Genomic DNA, 22,788 nt, shown 5'->3' with positions numbered 1-22,788 from the left:
ATTCGCCGTTCAATTCGCTTCGAAAAAATCCCCCTTAAAACCGACTCAAAAACGTCCTTTTGAAATACACCTTACCGAATTTCATAAATTATAATAATTATGACGTCATCCAGAAATTTATAATGGTTCTGTGCTCTTCAAATAAGGATATTTAGTTAGAATAATAAATTATCATGACAAAACTGAAGTTTTTAGACCAATATAATATTCCAGTTGGATTTTAATTAGAATTGAAGAAAATAATTTTTTAAAAATGAGGCTATTCTCAGGAAGCTCGGCTATTTAAAGGGTTTGACCGTAACTTTCAGCTTGCAATTGAGGCACTTAACGAACAGAAATATTAACGAAATTAGGTAATTTGATCTGCCTTTTGCTAAGAAACTTAGGGGTAAGAATCATTTTTAGTATGGACCTCTTTAATTGAGTTTAGCATAATTAGGAAATTCGGGAAAGGTCTATTAGAGCTGTATGTCGTTTTAGGTGGTTTCCCAATCATTAAAATAACGTGTGGTGGTAAGCAACCTGCAACCCAACCTACCAAATTATTGAATTTCCGCGCCCGAAGGCGTAGGAAATTCTTTAAAACCGTCGTTTTTTTCTTTCGGAGCATTTTTTGAGAAAAAATCGACCCTGGGATTTCACGTTGGTCCGTCACAGATGTAAACTTCGTACCCAAGCTCCTTAACTACTGGGAAGTCTAGTATTGACGCCTCAGGCCAAAATTGGTATTTGTTTTCGACAAAATTTGGCACAGTTAACAAAAAAAGTATGCTGAACATAATGGTGGCATATTAATTTTGAGTTTTGTCACCTAAATGTCATTTTAGGCCAAAATTGGTCCAAAAATTAGAACTACTTTATTTTCAACAAAATTTGGAACAGTTAACAAATAAAGTATGCTGAACATGATGGTGACATCAAAATTTTGATTTCTTGTTACCTAAATGTCATTTTAGGCCAAAATTGGTCCAAAAATTAAAACTACTTTATTTTTGACAAATTTTGGCACAATTAACAAAAAAAGTATGGTGAACATGATGGTGACATCAAAATTTCGGTTTTTTGCCACCTTAAATGTCATTTTAGGCCAAAATTGGTCCAAAAATTAAAACTACTTCATTTTCAACAAAAATTGGCAAAGTTAACAAAAAAAGTATGCTGAACATAATGAATGGTGACATCAAAATTTTGATTTTTGTCACCTAAATGCCATTTTAGACCAAAATTGGTCCAAAAATTAAAACCACTTCATTTTCGGCTAAATCTGGCACGGTTAACAAATAAAGTATGCTGAAAATGATGATGGTACAAAAGTTTGATTTTTTGTCACCTAAATGTCATTTCACAGGCCAAAATTTATCCAAAAATTAAAACTGCTTTATTTTCGACAAAAATTGACACAGTTAATAAAAAAAGTATGCTGAAAATGATGGTTACATCAAAATTTTGATTTTTTGTCAACTAATGCCGTTTAAGACCATAAACGTCTCAATCGCAAGACTTTCAACCATGAATGATAGGCTGTATTTTTTGTTAGCAATTTCTTTTAAAATGTGAGTTTATTATGACACGTTTCGTTTTGTTTGCGTTTGTTGTAAGATATAATGTCACTGATGGGCTTTATCTTCAGAGGTTCATGCACCAAGCCCCTTCGAATGTTTGGCACAATAACACAACGAATTAGCAGGTTTTCATCAAATATTTTGGTAGCGCGCGGAAATTCTTAGAGCCCCCAGGGCTTCTTGTTATCCTTGTTTTGGTTACAGCAGAACTTAATGAGAGAAGAAGTTTTTTTGTATATATTTTACTGCATATAATGCATTAATTTTAATTGATTATCCCTCTAAATAAAATAAGAACCCTTGTAACAAGGTTGCGTAAGAGGTCGAGGATTTTACTTCTGTGAACGTTGAAAATTATTTTTTGATCTATTTGCAGCCAACACTTAAGGTGGATTTTCACGAAGCGAATTGAACGGCGAATTCGACGGCGAATTGTATCTGAGCATGCGCAGTTTTGTTTATTGTGATTTTGCATTGAAATATTCGCTTTGCTGAAAAGTAGAAACAGTTCCTACTTTTTCGCGGCTAAAGGTTTCGCTGCTAGTTTTTGACCAATCAGAACGCGGTTAACTAATGTAAACAATGACTTTGGCGCCTAATTTATTTTGTCGTGAAAATTAAAAAGCGAATTCGCCATCGAATTCGCCGTTCAATTCCCTTCGTGAAAATCCCCCTTAAAAGAAAGGGATGTTCACGAAGCGAATTAAGGCGGCGAATTCGACAGCGAATTGTATCTGAGCATGCGCAGTTTTGTTTGTTTTGATTTTGCATCGAACTGCGCATGCTCAGATATAATTCGCCGTCGAATTCGCCGCTCAATTCGCTTCGTGAAAATCCCCCCCCCCCCCCTTAAAACGTCTGAGCCTGGGTTCTTGAATACAAATTTGAAGTACAAGAATGCCTGAATTTAAAGAAAACGCCGGGGGTCTTTTTCGACTTTATAAAACTGTGCTCATAAATTCTTTCCAGTGCTTTTGTTAATTTGCATTGTAAAAAATAATTTAGACTACAAAATTGTTTATGTGTTTTATAGGGTTGAAAAAACACGCCAATATGGTTGTGTTGTTAAACAGCAGTGATTGGAGGTGTAACCCCCTGCCTCTGCTTTTTTTTAAAAAAATACGGTTTTTTACGTCATGCATCATTACGATAACAGCTGATTGGTTTACATTTACGATCGGCCATTTTTTATTGTTTTGATTGTAAATTCGCGGTAGAGGAACGGTGACGGACAAGAAGCGAAGCCGTTACTACGCTTGTCTTCTTTCCTTGAATATCTTCGCAATCGTCTTCCTTTTTGTCCGTCAAGCATCAAAAAAATTATTAACAACCGTCTTTTACCGAGAGGCATTTGCAAGTTCTGTGGATATAGTCGTAAATATGGCCTGTGCAGCTTTAAAGCGTCCTCATAACTTTGATCTTCTTGCTGGCAATAGTCCTGAACAATTATCTGGATCACCAAAAAGACGTAGATGTGGAGTTGTGGCTACATCTGCCTCTCCATCAAGTACTATATCACCCTTTTTAGAAGCAACTCCAAGAATATGCAGGGGTAAGTACTTTTGTGTCAAAAATTATAGCTAGCTAGCGAGCTGGCAAATGCTTTGAAGAAACTATAATAACAATAAGATACATACAATAAGAAATATAGCTATATATATTATTGATATTATAAGAATATAATTTAATTTTTTGACCAATAACGCCGCCCAACTAATACACGTAAGAATATTATATGGAACCAGGGTTACTCTAGGGGTTCTCTTGCTATTTATGCTTGTCTTGTTTATTAAATTTACTCCCCTCTTTAAAAGAGAACTATGTAATGAAAAACTTACATGTATGTTTTTTGTAATTAATACATTCTTAGGCAGATATCCTAAAACCGACATAGCATAATTTTTTTTCTTTCTTCTTTCTAAATTTATGTTCGTGGGTGCCAATAAGCTGCATACCCCGTGAAAAGTGAGGGCGAGTTCGGCGTTTTAAAAAAAATTCAGGTATTGCCTGAAAAAACCTGCACAGTCCCGAACAATAGATAAATGTGCATATTTTACATGGCTAGCCTCACTAATCTCGAGGGATATACCCTGTCTGTTATTTCCAGGAGGGACCATGGCTTAGATGGAGAGTCCTAGAGTATTTAAATCTCATTTTGAGCTAAGCAGACATAATTAGGGCCCACCCTGTACTAGACAACTCCCAGCAACATCCAACGGCCCACACATGGAGCCATCTCCCCTATTTCCCTCACATGGCTTCGGTTAACCCGGGGCTTTGGTAATATTCACTCGCCAGTGTTAAATCGCCATCAAGAGGAATCGAATCCTGGTCTCCTGCACAGAGCTATAACCACTTATCTACGGCGCCACAATTAAACAATGCCTGAAAAAAAAGATTCACCACAAATGACTCTAGAAGAATTATTTAAAAAAGTATAAAACTTAAAATGAACCAACTATGATAGCGAAGTTCTTAAAATAACTGTTTTTTTAACATTTTTGATAAGATTTACTCGATAAATAAACTTATATATAAACTTTATTTATAAAACTGCTTTCTCTTTAAACGCATTCTTTCAACTGTCGTTCACCATGTTTATGTTACAAGGTGTTGCATTTTGGAAATGTTCCTGACGTGTTCGGCAAAGTGCAGGCCGTTTCCGCGGACAACCTTTAATTTAATTTGAAAAGTCTCCTGAACTCGCCCATATATATGTTTTTCAATATCTACAAATTTTTTTTTGATAAATCTTCCTGTAGTTGAGCTGGTTAAACTTGCTCGTGCTTACTGCTATCTTCTAATAATTTTAAAGAAAGTTTTATCAGTGTCTTTCAAGACATTTAGGTGTATTTATTCTTGGTCATAATATTTGCAACCTCGTGCGATGGTACGTACGCCCACACAAATACAGGCGTGCAATCAGTATCGCATGCCTACCTTATGATTTTGGCATGCAATTATTACATTAAGGAGAGCAACAGCGCTGAGTTTTTGAAGCATAGTAGTTAGCAAAAAAATTGCCGACATAATTTTGTTGTGAAATTTAAATGAATAGAATGTAAGGTATAGAGGACATTAAAGTCGGCCCCTTTCCTTCATGCTGACACTGTTATGCTTGGCTAGTGCATTAACTGAGATAGAAGACCATATGGAACTATGCCACTAGTCATTCTGACTTTCATCGTCACAAAGAATACTGCGAGAAGAGTGCGCACCCATCCAAGTTAAGTATAACCAGAACATGGGAGAGGTTAGGTGTCCTGTACCTTAATACAGCTTTCGGATGAATGTTCTCGTGATATAATAAAACAAAAGAAAAAACATTTTCAAAAAGTTTAAAAAATCTTTTTAAAAGGGGAAAGAGAACTCAAATATATTTAGTAATAATAATCGAAAAAATTGTATATCGTGTTAAAAAGAAGTCCAGAAGTTTTATCTCTCACACGACACAGCAGGTGATAAGTCACCCCTGCCCCCGTTTTTTTAGAAGAGATGTTCCGCGAAGACTCCAACAATTGAGTCTCCTGTACGGTTTTGCATTGAACTGTGCCTGTGACAAGCATTTTCAAAGCATGTCACCAGCGACTTCTGCCATATTCAACTTAAGTATGCCCTGACCTTCAGTTCGTAAATAGCACGTGTACAGCTTACTTCCTAATCAGTTCATCTTAAAACATGGAGAGCTCTCTATGGGACAAAACTATTAACTTAAGAAGTACATCATCGGGAAATTAGGTCAATGGGACTTGTATTTCATTTCCATTTGTCATTGTCTTAAGGAGATCAATGGAAGGTTAATGTCGAAGTTTTTTGCCAGCTGAAAAACAAAAAAAATTTTGTTGACGCATTACCTACGCAAAACATTTTAAATGTATCTCACGTCAGCAATTTTAATGAAAGTGAGTATTTAATAGAAATACATTTTAGAGATACATTTTAACACGGAAGAACAATTATGTATTGGGTAAAGTTTGGGTGAAGGATTACTGTAAAATAGCTCAGTTCTGCTTGGCTTGTGGACGAAGTAGAACAAGGCATGTGATAGCATATGTTTTAAATTTGAAACATATGCCATATTGTATGAAATCCAAAAATATCGACACATAACAAACACTATTAAAACAACATTGAATGTGGTTTCTTTGTGGTTTATAAGTATTTTTAATTCTTTTCTGTACACAGGTATAAGAAGTTATTATAACAATTGAAGTTGTATTGTTTTTTATTGTTTATGTATTTTAAACCTAATAAAATTAGGTTTAAAATACATAAACATAAAATACATAAATGATTATATTAATTTAAATGTTTTCTTCAGTAAAAATTTGTTTTTTGGTCTGATGTTGGCGTTTAGAATAGCTAAAGAAATAGCAGCACTTCCTCAGATCTAAGTTAGACCTTTTTATTTTATTTAGAACAATTTAAAAGAACAAGGCTAAGAAAATAAGAATAAATGCTTAAATTTTTTGTTTTTCTCATTTTTTGTTATGTTTCAACAAACGGATAAGACTTGCAGATTCCGAAACATCAGATTAAAAAAGTATTTCTTTGACATGTGCAGCAATTAACAAGTATTTAAAAACGCGTTAATTGGGTGAAGGTGATGTGTAAAAAAAATGGTGTACTGCCTCTGGAAAAAATTTTTTAAATTTGCCAGTTACATATATACATATATGTTTTTATTCTTCTGATATTAAAGAAAGGATATGATAAAATCAATCCTACTTTTAGGTTTTAGACCCCTCCTTGCCCTGTCAAAATCAAGCGCCAAAGTCATAAATTTATATATATATACTTGTAATATTACATTAATTTTTCAGTAACTTTCCTATTGCAAGTGTTTTGTATTATCATTTTGTATTAATTTTGTATTTTTATTTTGTATTAAGATGAATTATCAAGAAATGTTCATGATGAGTGGAGAAGGTTACAGCGTAGAAGGAGGTTGACGTGTCCACCATCCCCACCTAACAACTCTGGTTCTCAACCTGCAAGTAACATGCAAAGCGCTACATCGACATCAGCTCTATCTTCATTTGGTAGCCATTACAATTTTCATTCTCCCTTAAGAGGTTCAATGTCGCCAACTGGCTCAATGTCTCCTCCACGCGGAAAGGATCAGCCAACACTTAGCGTGAAACAAGTCGTGCTGCTCTGTGAAAGATTGTGGAAGGAAAGAGAAGAAAAGTTGCGTGAAGAGTATGATCATGTACTAAATGATAGACTATCTGGTGAGTTATTTAGTTGCATTATTTTATTATCAGGTGCCAGCTTGTCTTTCGTTGCAACTTCATGGTTAAATTAGGATTGTTTAAAGTTAAATAAAAATTTGTTATTTAGAGCAATACGATTCATTCCTCAAATTTACTCAAGACCAAATTATGCGAAAATTCCAACAGTCTGCCTGTAGTTGTAAGTCATTTGTTAACGCTAAATAGTTTTGGATCAGACACTTTCTGTGTTTGTATTGACATATATTGTTTTCTTGATCATCATCATGCCGAGAAATTTTTTGAATTGACATAGCAATTTGTGAAATTAAATTCCTACGTTATAGATAATTTGCGAATCGACCTAATTCGTGAAATTTTGCGAAGAAAAACTTTAAATCTAAATGTCAAGTGTTTAGTACAATGAGAGTGTCTCTATAGACAATTAACTGGTGAGCATGTCGAGGAACTGGCTTTGAAAGAAATAGCCTTAAGACAATATATATTTAAAATGTGATGTCATGCATTTAACCCTATTATACCTCAGGGGTGGCACAAAGTCCCTGCGGACTCTTTGACTAGGCATAACTTTGGATACACATGTGAATAAATGCTAAAATTTTGGGACTATTCCTAACTTTTATTAGGGCTTCTAATAAAAAAAAATTTTTGGAAAAATTTTGTACTTTGCTGGGGGTGTTGCATTTTTTGGACGGGGTAAATTTTTTGGAATTTTGAAAACCGTTGACATTCAAGTAAGAATGTCAGATGTTGTATTGGGTATATAAATATTTATTACATGTATGTTGGTTACTAAGTGGTAACCAAGGTGTTGCTAAGGTGATATATGGTTACTAGGGACAAAAAACGGACCAGATTTGAAGGAAATATCGATCCAGCAAATCGACGTCATTTCGGATACCAATGACGTCATTATATTGTTTTCCTTGCCTCGATTTTCTTTAAATGCCTTGTTCTATATATATGCCAAGTTTAATGCATGGGCATCAATATTTCTGGTAGAACGGGTCTTTTTTCTTCATTGTTCAAATAAGAAATTTTCTTGCTGAAATGACGTCATTTTTTATCCCAATGACGTCATTAAAATTATTTTTTCATGTGAAACACATACTTTGCTATTCAATCCACAAATCCAGCAAGAATCATTAGTAACACGAGAAATTAAAACGTACTGAAAAATTGGGAAAATGACAATTTTTCACATGTGTGACGTCATTTCTAATCCCCATGACGTCATCAAATTATATTTTACCTGGATTGAGTTTGTATTAAGACATTCTCCAACTGAGACAAGTTATAAATCTGGTATAATAAGGTTAAAAAACAAAACATACTTGATCAAAAAAATTTTATTTGAACAGAAAATTTATAATTTTGAACTTTTAGAATAGTCTTAACTTTAAATATAGACACGTTTCTTGCTAGAAAATTTGGACTTGAAAGTAACTGTAGAGATGTGTCTGTTATAAGCTGTCCAAAACATAGAGGTTTTGTTAGAGTTTAACGTTTACTTCATCTATTCCGGAGAAGTGTCTGTTGTAGAGAAGTGTCCGCGATTCAGACCGCTGTAGGGCTTCTTGGTTATTAATTAGTTTCCAAAGCATTTGAAGATGCATCTTTATTTCCACATCGATTAACAATTTTTACTTTGTGACGGGATATATTTTTCTGTTGGTTTTTGCAGGTTTTAATAGTTATCTGTCTTCTCGTTTAGATGTATCCTGATTTCCCAACTTAAAAGAAAAACTTGTATATAAGCATCTTAATTTGTATATTTTCAATTATATTTTAAGACGCATAGTTGCCATGTGTTAGTTTAGAAATTTATACTTATCATCTAGCTGTTTTATATATTTATTTGGTTAGAACAAGGCTCGTGAATGTTTTGTTTTTACAAAAAATGTCCGCGATTGTGCCATGCGCAACACTGCCTTGCGGTGCATTTTGCATATTGTGTTTAATAAAAGATATGAAATTTGTGATGTGATACTGTCTCTCTCTATGTGCTTAAAAGAGAAAATATTTTACGGTGCAGTTTTTTTTACGCGAGCTTCTATCTTCGCAATTTTGTTCTCCCAAAAAAATGTTTGTTTTCTGTAGACTTTAGGATAATAACATATTTAATGCGATTTTACGAAATACAAAAATATTTTGAAACGAAGCATCCTTTCGCTGTTTCAAAAGTCTGCAATTTGTTAGTGTTGATCTGTATCTTTTTTTACGAGGTTTTATTAAATTTATTTTTTCTTTATTATTAATACGAAATAAAAAATTTGTTTTAACAAGGTTGTCTTCTATGACTGTGTCAAATATGATATTTACAAAAATATAATAAAACCTGAAAATGGCATTTTCAGATATATTTGGTTATTTTTTTTCCATAGTCACTCTTTTGGCTATACTGCTTTTTTCTAAGTATGTTGGTCATCAAGTGCTTACCAAGGGGTTGCTAAGAACGATATCGGGGATAGGGATAAAATGCAGCCTAGATTTGAAGGGAAGTACTAATATAGCAGAATGATTTTTGATCATGGAGACGTTATATTGTTATCCTTACATTAAATATTTTGAAATGCAATCATCTACATATGTACCAAGTTTAATGACATAAGCGTCAATATTTCTAGAAAATCTAACCCTTTGATTTGTATCGTTACAATGGCAAACTTTCTTGCAGATATGACGTCATTAAGGTAATGTTATATTATTTCACTCTGTCTACATGTGCACTAAGAATCAAGGTTGTAGCTTCAGTATCGCGTGAAAAATTCAAATTTATTGTTAAATGGTCTATCTTAGGTACGTGTGGCGTCATCTCTGATCCCCATGACGTCTTCCCATATTTTTATTACCTGTAACACATTTTACAACTTTGACAAGTTTCATTACTTCAGCACAAGTAGTATGGGAACTATAACCAGCGGGCACTTTGTGTGCCCCTTCCTCCCCTCTGCGTTACGCAGGCCAAAAAAGCTCGGCTGTAATAGGGTTTTAGGCCTTAAAATGCGACTTGTCATATAAAAACTGTGAACAAGGAGCTCGAAAACCTATGCTAACACAACTAAAATATCAACTTACTCTTTCTGGGGCCAGTATCGTGTGAAAATACAATTGTTCCTGTGACCTATAACAACGGTAAAGGTCTGTTTCTATCAACATAAAGTTGTTAGCAACAATTGTAAACAGTCATCCACAGTTGTCCAACACTTTATTGGAAACACGTTCAAAACCTATGGTTGCTGCACAAACGTTGTAGAGATCTCTGAAACAGTTTCACTACTTAATGGAAACCCATCCTAAAACTCCGTATTGTCGTGCAGCTGTTGTAGAGATAAAACAATTCTCTACATTTGTTATTGTACATGTTTTCAATAAAAAGACCCGAACTTTTGTGATAATTGGCTGACAAAAACCTGTAGGGACACATTGAGTACCTTGAAAAATATATTGAGCGTTTAATCCGTAAAACTATTATTAAAGCATACTGTAAAACGGTGAATAAAATCTCGAAAAAATAGTTTGTTAGACATGGCAAACATTTTGAATAGCATTTAGAGGTTATTTACTGGTAATATCGAAAGAGAATATGAGTATAATTTTGAAAGATATTATATTTCTACATAAATTTTACAACTTCCATATTAACATACATTTTGTGGCACTAGTATCAAAAAAACTATACAAGCCGACTTTCCAGTTGGCGAAACACTTTGTCGTATCGTTTTTCAGCTCGTATAAATTTCTGCACAGCAAAAAATGAATCACCTATTAATTTAATAATTTTATTTCAAAAATTGACAACAGACGAATTATTTTACGCGCGTTGTTCTCGTTGCACTGCCAAAAGCTGGCATAATTTTTGCCAAAACGCAAAAATAAGTACGCGGAAACATTGCCTGTAAAGGATTCTGAGCAAAATGTTTTTAGCAAAGATTTGCCCAATCTTAAGCTGCACCACGGGTCAGTTATATACAACTTTCAAACACACAAAGTATTCCTCTAGACAAAAATTAATTCACTGTCTGCCAATATCAATCTTTCATTTCCGTAATACGCTTTTCGTCGTGTCTTAATATTACTGACTAGTAGTGTCAGATGTCGCTGTGATGTTATCTGTTCCGCAGTGTACAAACATGGCCTCTTAAATTATCCGTACTGCGCGGGACACTCTACAAGTGGAAAGCCGGCTTTTACATTCACGCAAGACATTGCATGAAGATTGTATAAAATGTAAAATAAAACTGAGTCAAAAATTTTTTGCCTGCTATACAAGCCGCAAAACAACTTTTGTTCTAAAAAAGTAAAGTTAAAAGGTGATTGTAAAGGTTTGAAAGGAGAACAATTAGCAAAGAAGAGAATTATGGTTTACTAAGGTTTGATAAGTAATTTTATATGCATTATCTGTGTTTACTTAAAACATAAACCATTGTTGCGAACGCGCTTAGTCCTATGAATGTTCGAATATTGTGCAGTTTATTCCATTGGTTCAAATGGTCGATTATCCATTCATCACCTATGAAAAAAACGAACGCACTATTAAATGCAACCAATGTATAATAATAACCTTTCTAAAAATATAATCACTCCTGGAACTTCAAGCATATGTTTCGAATCAATTCTCTCTGTTTAATAAAAATAGTGCGGAAGTCACTTTCTCCCCACCAGTTTAGGTATCCTCTCCATTAAGTTATCGTTCTTATTCCCTCAGTTGCATGCCAAATTTAAAATTTAATACGAAATATGGTGGAAAAAAAGGCAAACTGGTAAATGTCAATTAACACAAGCCATTTCTGAAATATATATCTGAACAAAACAATTAAATATTCAATACGATATCAGCTGTTTTATTATACTTAAATTGATCCTTGCTTGTTTTTAAAAAATGAAATGCATTTGTAGATGTTCACAAAATTTCCTGGCTCCAACATTTTAAATATACATTTAACCAATCAGGTGTTTTAGTTTAAAACAAAAGAAATTAATGCTTGAATCCAAAATGAAATCAAAAGAGAAGTTAAATTATCATCAGATAGTTCGAGTAAAGAACAGAAGCCTAGTTGCGAATTTCATTTCATTAAAAATAAGTTCCACAACTCGGATATGGGAAAGGAAATGTCCAATAGCAAATAAAAAGCATTATGGATTACTGATGTCATTGGCACAGACGCTCTACCAATTAGCGACAACTTGACGAAATAGAATCAACAATTGATGCACACAAATGTAAATAAACTTTCGCTAGTTTTGCAAAAGTTTATTATCGCAAAATATTTCACATTACTTTATTCGCGAAAGTTTATTCCTCACACGTAGTATTATTTTTCATCAGTCGTAAAAGTAAAACCAAAATATTTTTGCCGCAAAAGTGTGTGCTCGTGAAATATCGTGAAGTAACTTCCTTTTTTGGGTCCTACTGTTTGGTATAACTTATTTTAGCATTTTGCTTATTCGATGAAGTAAAAAACGCGGGAAATGCCTAACCGCGAAAGTTTCTCAGGTACAACAGACCGAAGAGAAACAACAACAAATATATACCTTTGACACTGATGCATTTTTCTGTTTCTATCAACTGGCTGTGTAAAGGCGACATAAAAATTAACGTTGTAGGAATGAGGGATGCCATTAAAACTCCTGCACCAAGCCATAGATATTGATCCTCAGTTTCACCAAGTAAGCAACCATAAACACCAAAGGAGGAGAGAGCAGAAAGGACAACCAATTTACCCTAAAGTGCAGTAACACATCTCAAATATATAAGCATATGAAGGAAGCTTAAAATGCAAATGAGAAGTAACTATTTGCAAGTGATGGCTTATTGTCTCCAAGGTTTTATTATGTAGGGTTAGAATTAAAACTTAAAGTACATTCGCGATTTAAAACAACAACGAAGATTAAAGATAAGATATACTGAACAAATTGGCTTGCAAAGAACAAATTCGCATTTACAAATTGCAAAGCGATAATTTGAACCCAAATGAAATATATTCTCCCCCATAACAGAGGTTACTGCTGTATTGTGTCAATGTTTCAGTCTTAGCAAAGAAAACTCCACCGTGATACTTCGCTAGAAACAAGTCTTTATCCAGATTATCATCCATGCTGAGAACTTTTGATGAGTTCAGAATTGTGATGGAAAAAAATAGTTTTTACCTGCATTCTTTTTGCTCTAACAAAGGATGGTTTCCACATAGTTATAGCAGAAACTGGATCATGCGTCATTCTAGCAGGATTATCCACAAATGAGACGTAAAACGCGCTTCCAGCATACAAACCAGTTGATACTGTTGAAAGAACTTTCATCGTCAAACCACATGTCGTTCGATCAAAATTGGACAAAATATTATTCATTTTTGCATGTATTTTTTGACAGAAACTACTTCTAAAAGATTAAAACAAATAAGTTTTTTCAGTCAGGCGTTATTCCGAAGTGGGCGTTTCCTTGGTCATTTACGGCAATTTATAACATATAACAGAACACTAAAACTCAAAAAGCATGCTACTTTATAACACAATACATTGTTGTAAAAAAATGAAACTTTTTTTAACACCATCTTGCCATTCTTGAAGATTTTTTTGCAAACAATGAAATTAATGACAAAAATAAATGGGAATTATAAAAATAACAGAATCGATACAAAACGATATAAAATCTGTAAAGACTATTTGTGAGTAAACTATTACTAAAAAAAAAAAGAAATATGTCTAAAATTTAACATGGAAGTATCATAGTACTTCACAATCAATGTGTGTTAGGTAGGGTGAACATCCTTTGTGATGGTATTGCGAACCAATCTCTAGGAATAATAAAAAAAAGTAATACAAAAATGGGATTTCATATCGATCTTATCAACGTTATAATACTGTAAATATATAAAAATATTATTTCTCAGAAACAACTTCAAAAAATATTACCTATCTAGTAAATATGTAAAATTATTAATTCATAGAACAACTTCGAAATAATTCAAACTTGTAAATATATAAAAATATTATTTTATAGGAACAACTTTAAAAAACCTCTATACACATTATCTAGCTTATAATACTGCAACAATAAACATTTTTAATATTTTAACTATTTATAAAAACACTGGAAAGGATTGTTTAGGAAAAGGGACCAAATCTCAAAGATCGTACCCAAAAACATTTATAGACGCTTTATATGACAAAAATACTTCAAATTTGCTTTTGTGTTTATTGCTGTTTGATTTCCTAATATAAATCCTGTTTTTAACGATAAAGTAAATTTGTATGTGTAATATATTTCTACTTAGCAAGAACGTAAGCTATGACACCCAAAACACTAAACGATATAAATGTTCGAATGCTATGTAATCTGTTCCATTTATCTAAATTCTCACGAATCCATTCATCACCTAAAAAACAATCACAAACCCTGTTTTTATTTTCCAAAAACATAACCTATGCAATCATTTCATACAGTCAACCCAGTGATATTATTGATAATATTACACTTGTTACAGTGAATTGTCTTAGGCATTTTACTGACAAAAAAATGCAATTTTTTGTCTATTCAGCACATTTGGTGGTATGGAGTTTCAAGTAAAGAAAACCTCATAGACTATGTTGGAAGTTGGTAGGAAGTATTAAAACATTGGAAGTTGGTAGTTTTTTGAATATATACATTATATCTATATTTTTTTAAGTAAAAGCTAAAACTGGAAAATTTGTTCTGTTTTGTTTCAAAAAACAAATAACTAATAATAAAATCTTTTAACAATAACATTTTTCAACAAGATCTATCTTTATTAAAAAAGTTTCTTTTAACGCTATAAAAAGGTTTTTAACATGTGGATATTGAGAATGGTGTAGCAGAAAGCAGGTTGACTATTGTTGCATTAAAAATATCTGCTCTGCTTATTCATTCTTGATATGCATGGTGGGAAATCAGTTTTAGAGAGAACAAAGGAGGATAATTGTTTAAATAAGTGTAGAGACTTTACAATTCCTTTAGAAAGCCCAGGGGTAGACCAAGAAAAACCTTGGTGGGACGTAATAAGGCTTTTCTAAAATTTAATTTGAGTTTAAAACCATAACACAGTCTTAATCAGATTAAAAAAGGTCATTAATAAACCCTATTTGCAGAAAACAACAACAAAAGATACACATTAAAATTAGGCTCTTGTGAAAATCAGCATTTCGTAATTTGCTGGCACAAAATGGCTATGTAATATACTTGTAATTGCAACATAACAGAATTTTAGATCAACAATATTTACAAATAAACAGGGCTTATAGTATCATATTGATTTCCAGAAAAAACAACAACAAAATGTTCTACAACATTTTCCTAATTACTAAAACTGGAACGGACAATCATTCTAATGAGGATCCCATCAATACAAAGCTACAATACTGTCTGTATTTCCTTAACCTAAACACTTTTCTACCTTAAAACAAAATAGTATACCTTTCACATGAATGCAGTTTTCAGTCTCTATTAATTGCTCATTTTGTGGAGCAATAAAAACATATGTTATGGATAAGATAGAAAGCATAGCAGCACCAACACCGAACCACACCATGGCATCACTAGATTTATCTTTGATGCATCCATATACACCAAATGAAGATAGTGACGACAAAATGCACAATTTACTCTATAAGTACCAGGAATATACTAACATGCTGCAAGCGTCTGTGTGTGTATGGTGTGTATGCATGTGTCTGTAAAAACAGAAGGAATTATCTGCAAAATATTCCCTAACAACCTGTTAAGAACTTTTGTTTACATTTCTGATTGGTTAAGAACAAATCAAGAGATAACACTTTTGACAATTTGTGAAAACAGCTGCATTATTTAAGGCACATTTATTGCATGCAATAGCATCAGCATGCAATTTCTTATTTCTGTTCTGTTTAAAATCTGGGGTATAGTTTCATAAAAATAGAAAAGGTGGAACACATTGTGAAACCAGAGCTTTTATTCATGAGAGCATTCCTTATACAAAATGATCTGGAAATAGATGATCAAGAATGTTTATGAATCAAGATATTATTTTCTCACAGAGGCTTTTCGTATATGTTATAGACCTAACATACCTCGAAATTCTAACAAACTGTCTAGTAGCATGTTATTAATAGTTGCCAGGGAAAAAAATAAATGATTCAAACAAGGGATTTCAACTGTAATTACAAGCAGCTTGTTACGGCACCTACAATCAATAATAGATCTAGTATTCTCAAACATACAATTTAATATGATAACAAAAAAAGTATTTATGAAATATTTTAGTGATCATGAACTTGTTGGTTTATTAAAAAACACCAAATTAAGGTCCAAAACAATAAAAGTTAGAGATTACACGATTAATATGATGTTAACAAAATTAAAAAAGATCTGTAAACTCTGATTAGTCAAGGGTCTACCACGTGATGTTTGTGTTGATGCATCAACTACTGCCTTTAACATTATTGTTAGTGCCGTATTTGACAAACATATACCTTACATAATGAAACGTATCAAAATTAAAGTTAGTCCTTGGTTGGCCCCTTCCTTGACAAGAGGTGAATTTACGGGATACTTTACTTCGTAAATATTGAAAAACTTTGCAAGATCAAGATCACTTAAATTACAAATGACAGTGTTACAAAGTTAAAACTTAATTAAATCATCAAGGCAAAATAACAATTGAATATTATTAAATGAAAACATCAATAATCATGATATCTTCTGGAAATCTCTGAATAATATAATTCCAACAAAATTACAGAACGATCCTACCACCAATGTAAGACTTAAATTATAGAGCTTAAAAAGTTAAAAAATTTAAAACTAAAGTGACACTTGTTTGTGTCTTGTTGTCACTTGTACCAGACCTCTTAATTTTTAGCTGACGACCCATTTCTTGGATTCTGCATGTCAATTTGTTAGTAAACATATAGGGCTTATACAAGCTTACACAGAAAATTTTATTGCAAACCATATAAGTCCAACATCACTTTATGCCTCCGGTTCCCTTTAAAACAATCAATTTTAGGGGGTTTAATTGTCAATATTTTTGGCTGAAATTGACCTGCATCCAATTAATTTTTCAATGGACCACTCCCTTTAAATTTCTCTAAAATACATCTACCAGATTAAATTTCTCTAAAGAGAATACCTCTTACAAACAAAAACATTTGTCCTGCAAGTGTTAACCAATGGGTTACACTGTATCAGTAAAGCTAAAATAAGTACTATAATCAATTTTAGATGTTATAAACTGCAGATTTAAAGTTCAATATGTGTCTGTTTAAGGCTCATGGCTTGTTTGAGAGGAGTGCTTGTTAATTTCTTTTACTAGCAAAAGCACTTACTTAAAATATATTACCGTATATACAGCTTCTTAAAATTTGTGTTGGCATTACCGGCGTAAAAAATTTAACTCCAAAAAATATTGCCCACCCAATGCCAACGCAAATCAGGTGAAATGTATCTCACGTCGGCAGTTTTACAGTCGACAAAGAAGAAATTAATTATAATGGCTGTATATAGTTAAAAAAAGTAGTAAAATTCAGCTGCATACTTCAGGAGATATTGGTGTTACCTGAATATTCTTAGCTCTCACAAAGGATGGTTTCCACATAGTGATAGCAGAAGCAGCATCATGAGTCATTCTGGCTGGACTGTCAACACAACTCACATACAAAGCACCACCAGTAAACAATCCTGTTGACATTGCAGACACCATTTTTAATGCAATAAGGCGAGAAGTGTTGTTAGAATTCATAACTGTAAATTCTGAAGACATATATCTATAAAATTAGCACACAATTATTTCCATTTCTTATACCTCTATTTCAGTTTAAAAAAAGTTTGGACATTTTTTAAGTCAACAAATGTTTTTCATGTAACCAGTGTCAACCTTTCATGACCTGCGATTTTCCACCTTAGCAACCAAAATTATCTATATTATAATACAAAAAAAAAACTGTTCGTTTCTCAAAACTGTTTGTTTCTCTAAAATTCATTAAAAGCATGGTGCTTAGCAGAGTCCAGGATTGCTGATACAATTCTCGCATTAATAATGACTTTCTTTTCTGATCTCTCTTGACACAAGATTAGAACTCTTTTTAGGGTTACTTTTTATTTCAGTTGGTGGAATCAGTTGCTGGAAGGTTGTATTCTGGAACAGAATTTTTAACACAATTGGTTGTTCTTGAATCACACTCAATTGAAAAAAGTTGACCCTGGTTTGATTGTAAAGAATAAAGGCATTCAGAACTGCTTCCTCAATAAAGTGGAAAGCAACTTTGGGGGTTCATTTTAATTTTTTGTAAAGTACACACTATTCGTGTTTAACCTGGGTTGGAAAAAATTAGCAGGCATCACTGAAGCACTCACTGACAAAAGTAGTGAGTTTATGAATGTGCCTGTAGTTTTAATAACTAAATCGTTAAAATTTTGCTAAGTGAGTAAGATTAAAATGCTAAATTACAAGGGTTAAACTTTATCATTGATGTGCTGACGGGGAGAATTATTTGAGGGAAAACATGCGGTTAACACAGTCATCTCTTTATAAATAAAGGGTGAATTTTTCACAGAATCTCAGGCTTCTCATTCTGTAAATATGTGCTTACGTGATCAATCACATATTCCAGTTGACCAAATTATGCGATTGCGTAGCATACCTAATTTGCTCCGGGTACGCGATTTATAAAATGGTTATTTATTTGTTTAACAAGGCATGGCAAAGGATATTACACGTGCGATATGAACTCCAAGGTCAATCTTTTTTGCGCATTTATTTTGCAGTAAAAAAGTAGGAGACGTTTTAAATCGTGAAACCCAAACATGATGATTGAGCGTCTACGTATAGCAACTCTCTCAATCTTAACTTCCTTTTCTACATGTACAAAATAGTATGCATGACTATATTGTTATTTTCATAAATTTATTGTTCATTTTTCAGGTCATCACAATATGGTTCGTTTTCAATCAAAAAAAATCTTTATCAACATATACGCCATAAGGTGTGACAAAGGGAAAAAATCTCATTTTTTTAAAACAAAATTTTTTACACATTCGTATGAGTTGAAAACGAGCTTTTTGATAGAAAAGAAAAAAGTTATGAAACAATATGAAAGGATGTCTTTATTCCAAAAAACCTACTTTACATTCATAGCACACATAACTTATTGTACTCACAAAAACATTTCTGAATGTTCATATGTCATCTTGAGAATAATTTTTACTCACTTTCGGACGAGCGAACTTTTTTGATAATGCAATTATAGTCATAAAAGATTATAAAAAAAGCAATAGTTATATTTATGCGGAACTTTTTATATTTTTTCATTTTTTTCATTTTATCTGTGTCCTTTGTTCTTATTATTTGTTATCTTACCCATGTCGTTTCGTATGATCAAAGTGTTGAAGTGAGTAGTACGCATCATACAGAAAAGTATTAAAAATACATCTTTACTATGGCAACAAATGAATTACACAGAAAACAATGAACATTTAAAAAATTTTAAAACTCTTTTTCACAGAGTTAAATTTTTCAGAGAGTATGCTATACATTTTAATTTCCATTTATAAAACAATAAAAGCTTTAAGGAGGAGCGTGACTTTGTTTTGTGAAGGAATGACACATCTTGGGTGCTTTTTTAAATAAGGTGTGAATGTAAACCTAACTCGAGTTATGATGCTTTTTGTGATGAAACGAAGGGAATAATTTAGTACTTAACTTTCATGGGAAATATCTTTAAAAGTAAAAACATATAAAGCATAATTCAAAAATGCTCCCGAGAAAAATGTATAGTGAATACCAAAATGAATGTATGAAAATCTTTTAGTTTTGTAAATGGAGCAAACTTCCTAAACAAGGCACTTGGAAAGAATGCAGGGGGATACTTTGGTAAGAAGGTGTAGAGACTTGATAGTTCCTGGGGCAAAGTCCAGAGGCAGGCCGAGAAAGACTTGGCAGGAGGTTATAACGACAGCCTTGATACAGAGGAAGTTGAGTTTAGATCTAACACAGTCTAGATCAGATTGGAAGAGGGTCATTAATATACCCTGTCCAACCCATGCTAGCATGGAAAACGGACATTAAGCCAAGAATAATGATGATGAAGGGGGTCATTTTTTAAGGCGTTTTTTTATGATCTAAAATTTTTTATTTTTTTTAAATAATATTGAGATCATTGTCTAGATAATTTCATATGCTTTTCGAATATAACTAAGTCAATGCATTGACCACCATTCAATTTTAGTTACACAATTTTTAATACATAGCACTTCTTTCCCTTACTCACTCTTAAATGAAACTTCAAAATTCATTCGGAAAGTTCAGCTACATTTTAACAAAATTTGTACAGACAGCAGCACGTAGGTTTCGTTTTTAAAATTGTTTGAATAACACTTCTAAAAGTGTCTGATCAAGAAAAGGCTATTTTTCATTAGGAAGTAATCTGTCAATGGAGGTACACGTTAAAAAGTTTGCGGGTTTTTTGCACAAGCGCAAGCATTTCTGTAGGCAGAAAATGTAAACAACAGACCACAGTAATCAAAGAAATCCATCCAAAAAAGACTTATTCACTCAAAATTAATGAAAATTTTTAAGAAGAATTAGAATATAGTTAAAATTTAATTCCACTTCCTCTTGGAACTTATGCAACCAAAAAATCTTAAACTTCATTAACAACCATTTGTACCCTGTGCAAGTCTGATTTTTTACCTACACAAAAGTGCATGCATGGCAATTATTCTCAAATTTAAATCAAAACAACTACGTCACACAGAAAGTGGTTTTAATGCTTCTAATGCCAAAACAATAGCCCTTGCGTGTATATGGGGGTGCAAGAATTTTATTCTTACTTTTGCCACAGAAAGAATTTAATTTTATAAGATCACAAGCACAACATTGAGCTGTGGGATTCATACTTGCTTGCCTACCTAAAATCCTCAAAAAACATCATAGATAGCTAGCTAGCATATAGTATACAGCAGTTTGGCAGACACGGAAGGGTACGGAAGGTCCACCTCACCTCTAGCTAGCTAACTCCTCTAGCTAGCTTTACTACCCAGCTAGTAATGAAAATAATTCATACATTAGCCATAATGCACCTTTCTCAATCGACAGCCCGAGTGGAGGTGTCTGGAAGGGTCCAGCTCGTTGACCAATTCTGCACAATTTTAACCTACATCGTGTGCATACATGCTGATGGATAGATGGATGTGCATATTTTACATGGCTAGCCTCTCAAATATCGAGGGATATACCCTGTCTAATATTTCCTAGATGGAGAGTCCTAGAGTCCTAAATTAGTGCCTGCGCTCTACTAGACAACTCCCGGCAACATTTAACGGCCCAGTGTGCCATCTTCCCAATTTCCCTCACATGGCTTGGGTTAACCCGGGGCTATGGTAACATTCACTCGCCCATGCTGAATCAAGGAATCGAACCCCGGATAGAGTAGCTATAACCACTAATCCCCGAGAGCTATAACCACTAATCTACGGCGCCACTGATTCGTCCCACACGGGAAAAGTCGGACCCGCAAACCAGGGACCGTAGGAGATAGGCCCCGAGATGTAGGGCAATTTCTTTAAAATATTGCGAAGACCAAAATAGGAATGATCGGAATAGGTAAAAGTGTGCCTGTAAAAACTGTAAAAACTAAACCTATTTAAACGTGTATGCGGTTTATAGGCTACCTGGAGGTAGTGATTTGCAGAAAACTTATGTACTCATTTTAAACAATGGTTTAATAAGCTCCCAAAAGTAAAATAATTTTTTATCTTATGAGATTTTAACTGTAACATGCTTTCAAAATATGCTCTTTCCTCCAAAATAAAGGAATTATGCTCCACTCTTTTCCTAACACAACACATTACGGAGCACATATTACAGTTCTTGTATTTCTAAAACTAGTGTCGTGGATTTATGCATCATTGAACACAATCTAGTTTATGTGATCAGAAAATTCAAAAGGCCAAAATTTAAACCTAAAACAATCAAGGTTCGTAGCTACAAGAGCTTGTGTGCTATGATAAATGTTCACTTATGTATACACACCATCCGGATAAACTATCTGAGTTCATCATCACTAACACATTGCCGCACGTAGTGTAGTGGGTTCGTCGGCGCCTCTCAGTTATGGGGACCGCACATCGGATCCCGCTTACTGCCAGGCGTGTTATTGATGAATAAAGTGGTTCTTCTTCAATATTACAAGAACTTTAGTGAAGAGGCTTTTCTAAAGGATCTCAGGAATTTAGACTGGTCATATTTTAATAATTATGATGACCTTGATTATGCATGTATGAAACTGAATAAAAATGTTAAAAAAGTGGCTGCCAAACATGCCCCTTTTAAAACACATAGATTTTCCGGCCGTGTTTAAGGCATGAGTCACTGCGTCAAAAACAAAATCCATCATAGACTGGGAAGCTTTCATAAGAAAAGGAACTAGGTAATAGGTCTCGAAAATCGACTCAAAACGAGTACTATAATGACGTTTTGTAGGACTTTCAAAAACGACCAAAACAACTTTTGAAAACCCTAAAAAAATAGTTCCTGATAAGTCAGACAATACTATCTCAATAAATGGTACAGAAACAAGAGAACCCAAGAGAAATTTCAAATACATTCAATTCATTTTTTGTCAGTGTTGGTGCCAAACTAGCCTCAAAATCTTTTTCTAGCACTACTAATGTTAATCCACCTGTTAGCAGACACGATTTTTGGTGGGCTAAGATCAAAAGTATCGAAAAAATAATTAGTTTACTAAAACTTAATAAGCTACAGGCTTGGATGGAATTGGTCCACGACTGGTAAAAGCAGGTTCGTCAGTTTTAAGTTTTTATTTATCAAGTCTTTTTAAAAAATCTTTATTTACTGGTTGTGTACCTAACTGTTGGAAGACTAAAAGGGTCTCGCTTATTTAAAAAAGTAGCAATAAAACAGAACTAATTCCTATGAAAATTATTGAAAAGTTAGTGCATGAGCAAATATCTCACTTTATTGCTGAGCACAACTTCCTAA

General features: G+C 33.3%; 3 protein-coding genes across 3 annotated transcripts; 1 reads left to right on the top strand and 2 right to left on the bottom strand.

The window, feature by feature from the left end:
- Positions 1 to 2,756: 2,756 nt before the first annotated feature.
- Positions 2,757 to 8,542, top strand: LOC130644515 (akirin-2-like). The gene is made up of 4 exons (XM_057450153.1): positions 2,757 to 3,114; positions 6,455 to 6,796; positions 6,906 to 6,977; positions 8,511 to 8,542. Exons 1-4 carry the CDS (start codon positions 2,943 to 2,945, stop codon positions 8,519 to 8,521), a joined length of 597 nt encoding a protein of 198 aa, XP_057306136.1. The 5' UTR covers positions 2,757 to 2,942; the 3' UTR covers positions 8,522 to 8,542.
- A 1,850-nt stretch (positions 8,543 to 10,392) lies between these two features.
- Positions 10,393 to 13,194, bottom strand: LOC130644512 (uncharacterized). Its single transcript, XM_057450151.1, has 3 exons — positions 12,947 to 13,194; positions 12,332 to 12,521; positions 10,393 to 11,309 (listed from the first exon to the last, which is right to left on the bottom strand). The coding sequence occupies exons 1-3, from the start codon at positions 13,142 to 13,144 to the stop codon at positions 11,194 to 11,196; spliced, it is 504 nt and encodes a 167-aa protein (XP_057306134.1). The 5' UTR covers positions 13,145 to 13,194; the 3' UTR covers positions 10,393 to 11,193.
- A 429-nt stretch (positions 13,195 to 13,623) lies between these two features.
- Positions 13,624 to 21,104, bottom strand: LOC130644513 (uncharacterized). The gene is made up of 3 exons (XM_057450152.1): positions 17,347 to 21,104; positions 15,228 to 15,417; positions 13,624 to 14,172 (listed from the first exon to the last, which is right to left on the bottom strand). The coding sequence occupies exons 1-3, from the start codon at positions 17,548 to 17,550 to the stop codon at positions 14,063 to 14,065; spliced, it is 504 nt and encodes a 167-aa protein (XP_057306135.1). The 5' UTR covers positions 17,551 to 21,104; the 3' UTR covers positions 13,624 to 14,062.
- Positions 21,105 to 22,788: the final 1,684 nt, after the last annotated feature.

This window comes from Hydractinia symbiolongicarpus, chromosome 5 (genome assembly GCF_029227915.1).
Source record: "Hydractinia symbiolongicarpus strain clone_291-10 chromosome 5, HSymV2.1, whole genome shotgun sequence".
NCBI lineage: Eukaryota > Metazoa > Cnidaria > Hydrozoa > Anthoathecata > Hydractiniidae > Hydractinia > Hydractinia symbiolongicarpus.
This window is presented reverse-complemented; position numbering and strand designations above follow the sequence as displayed.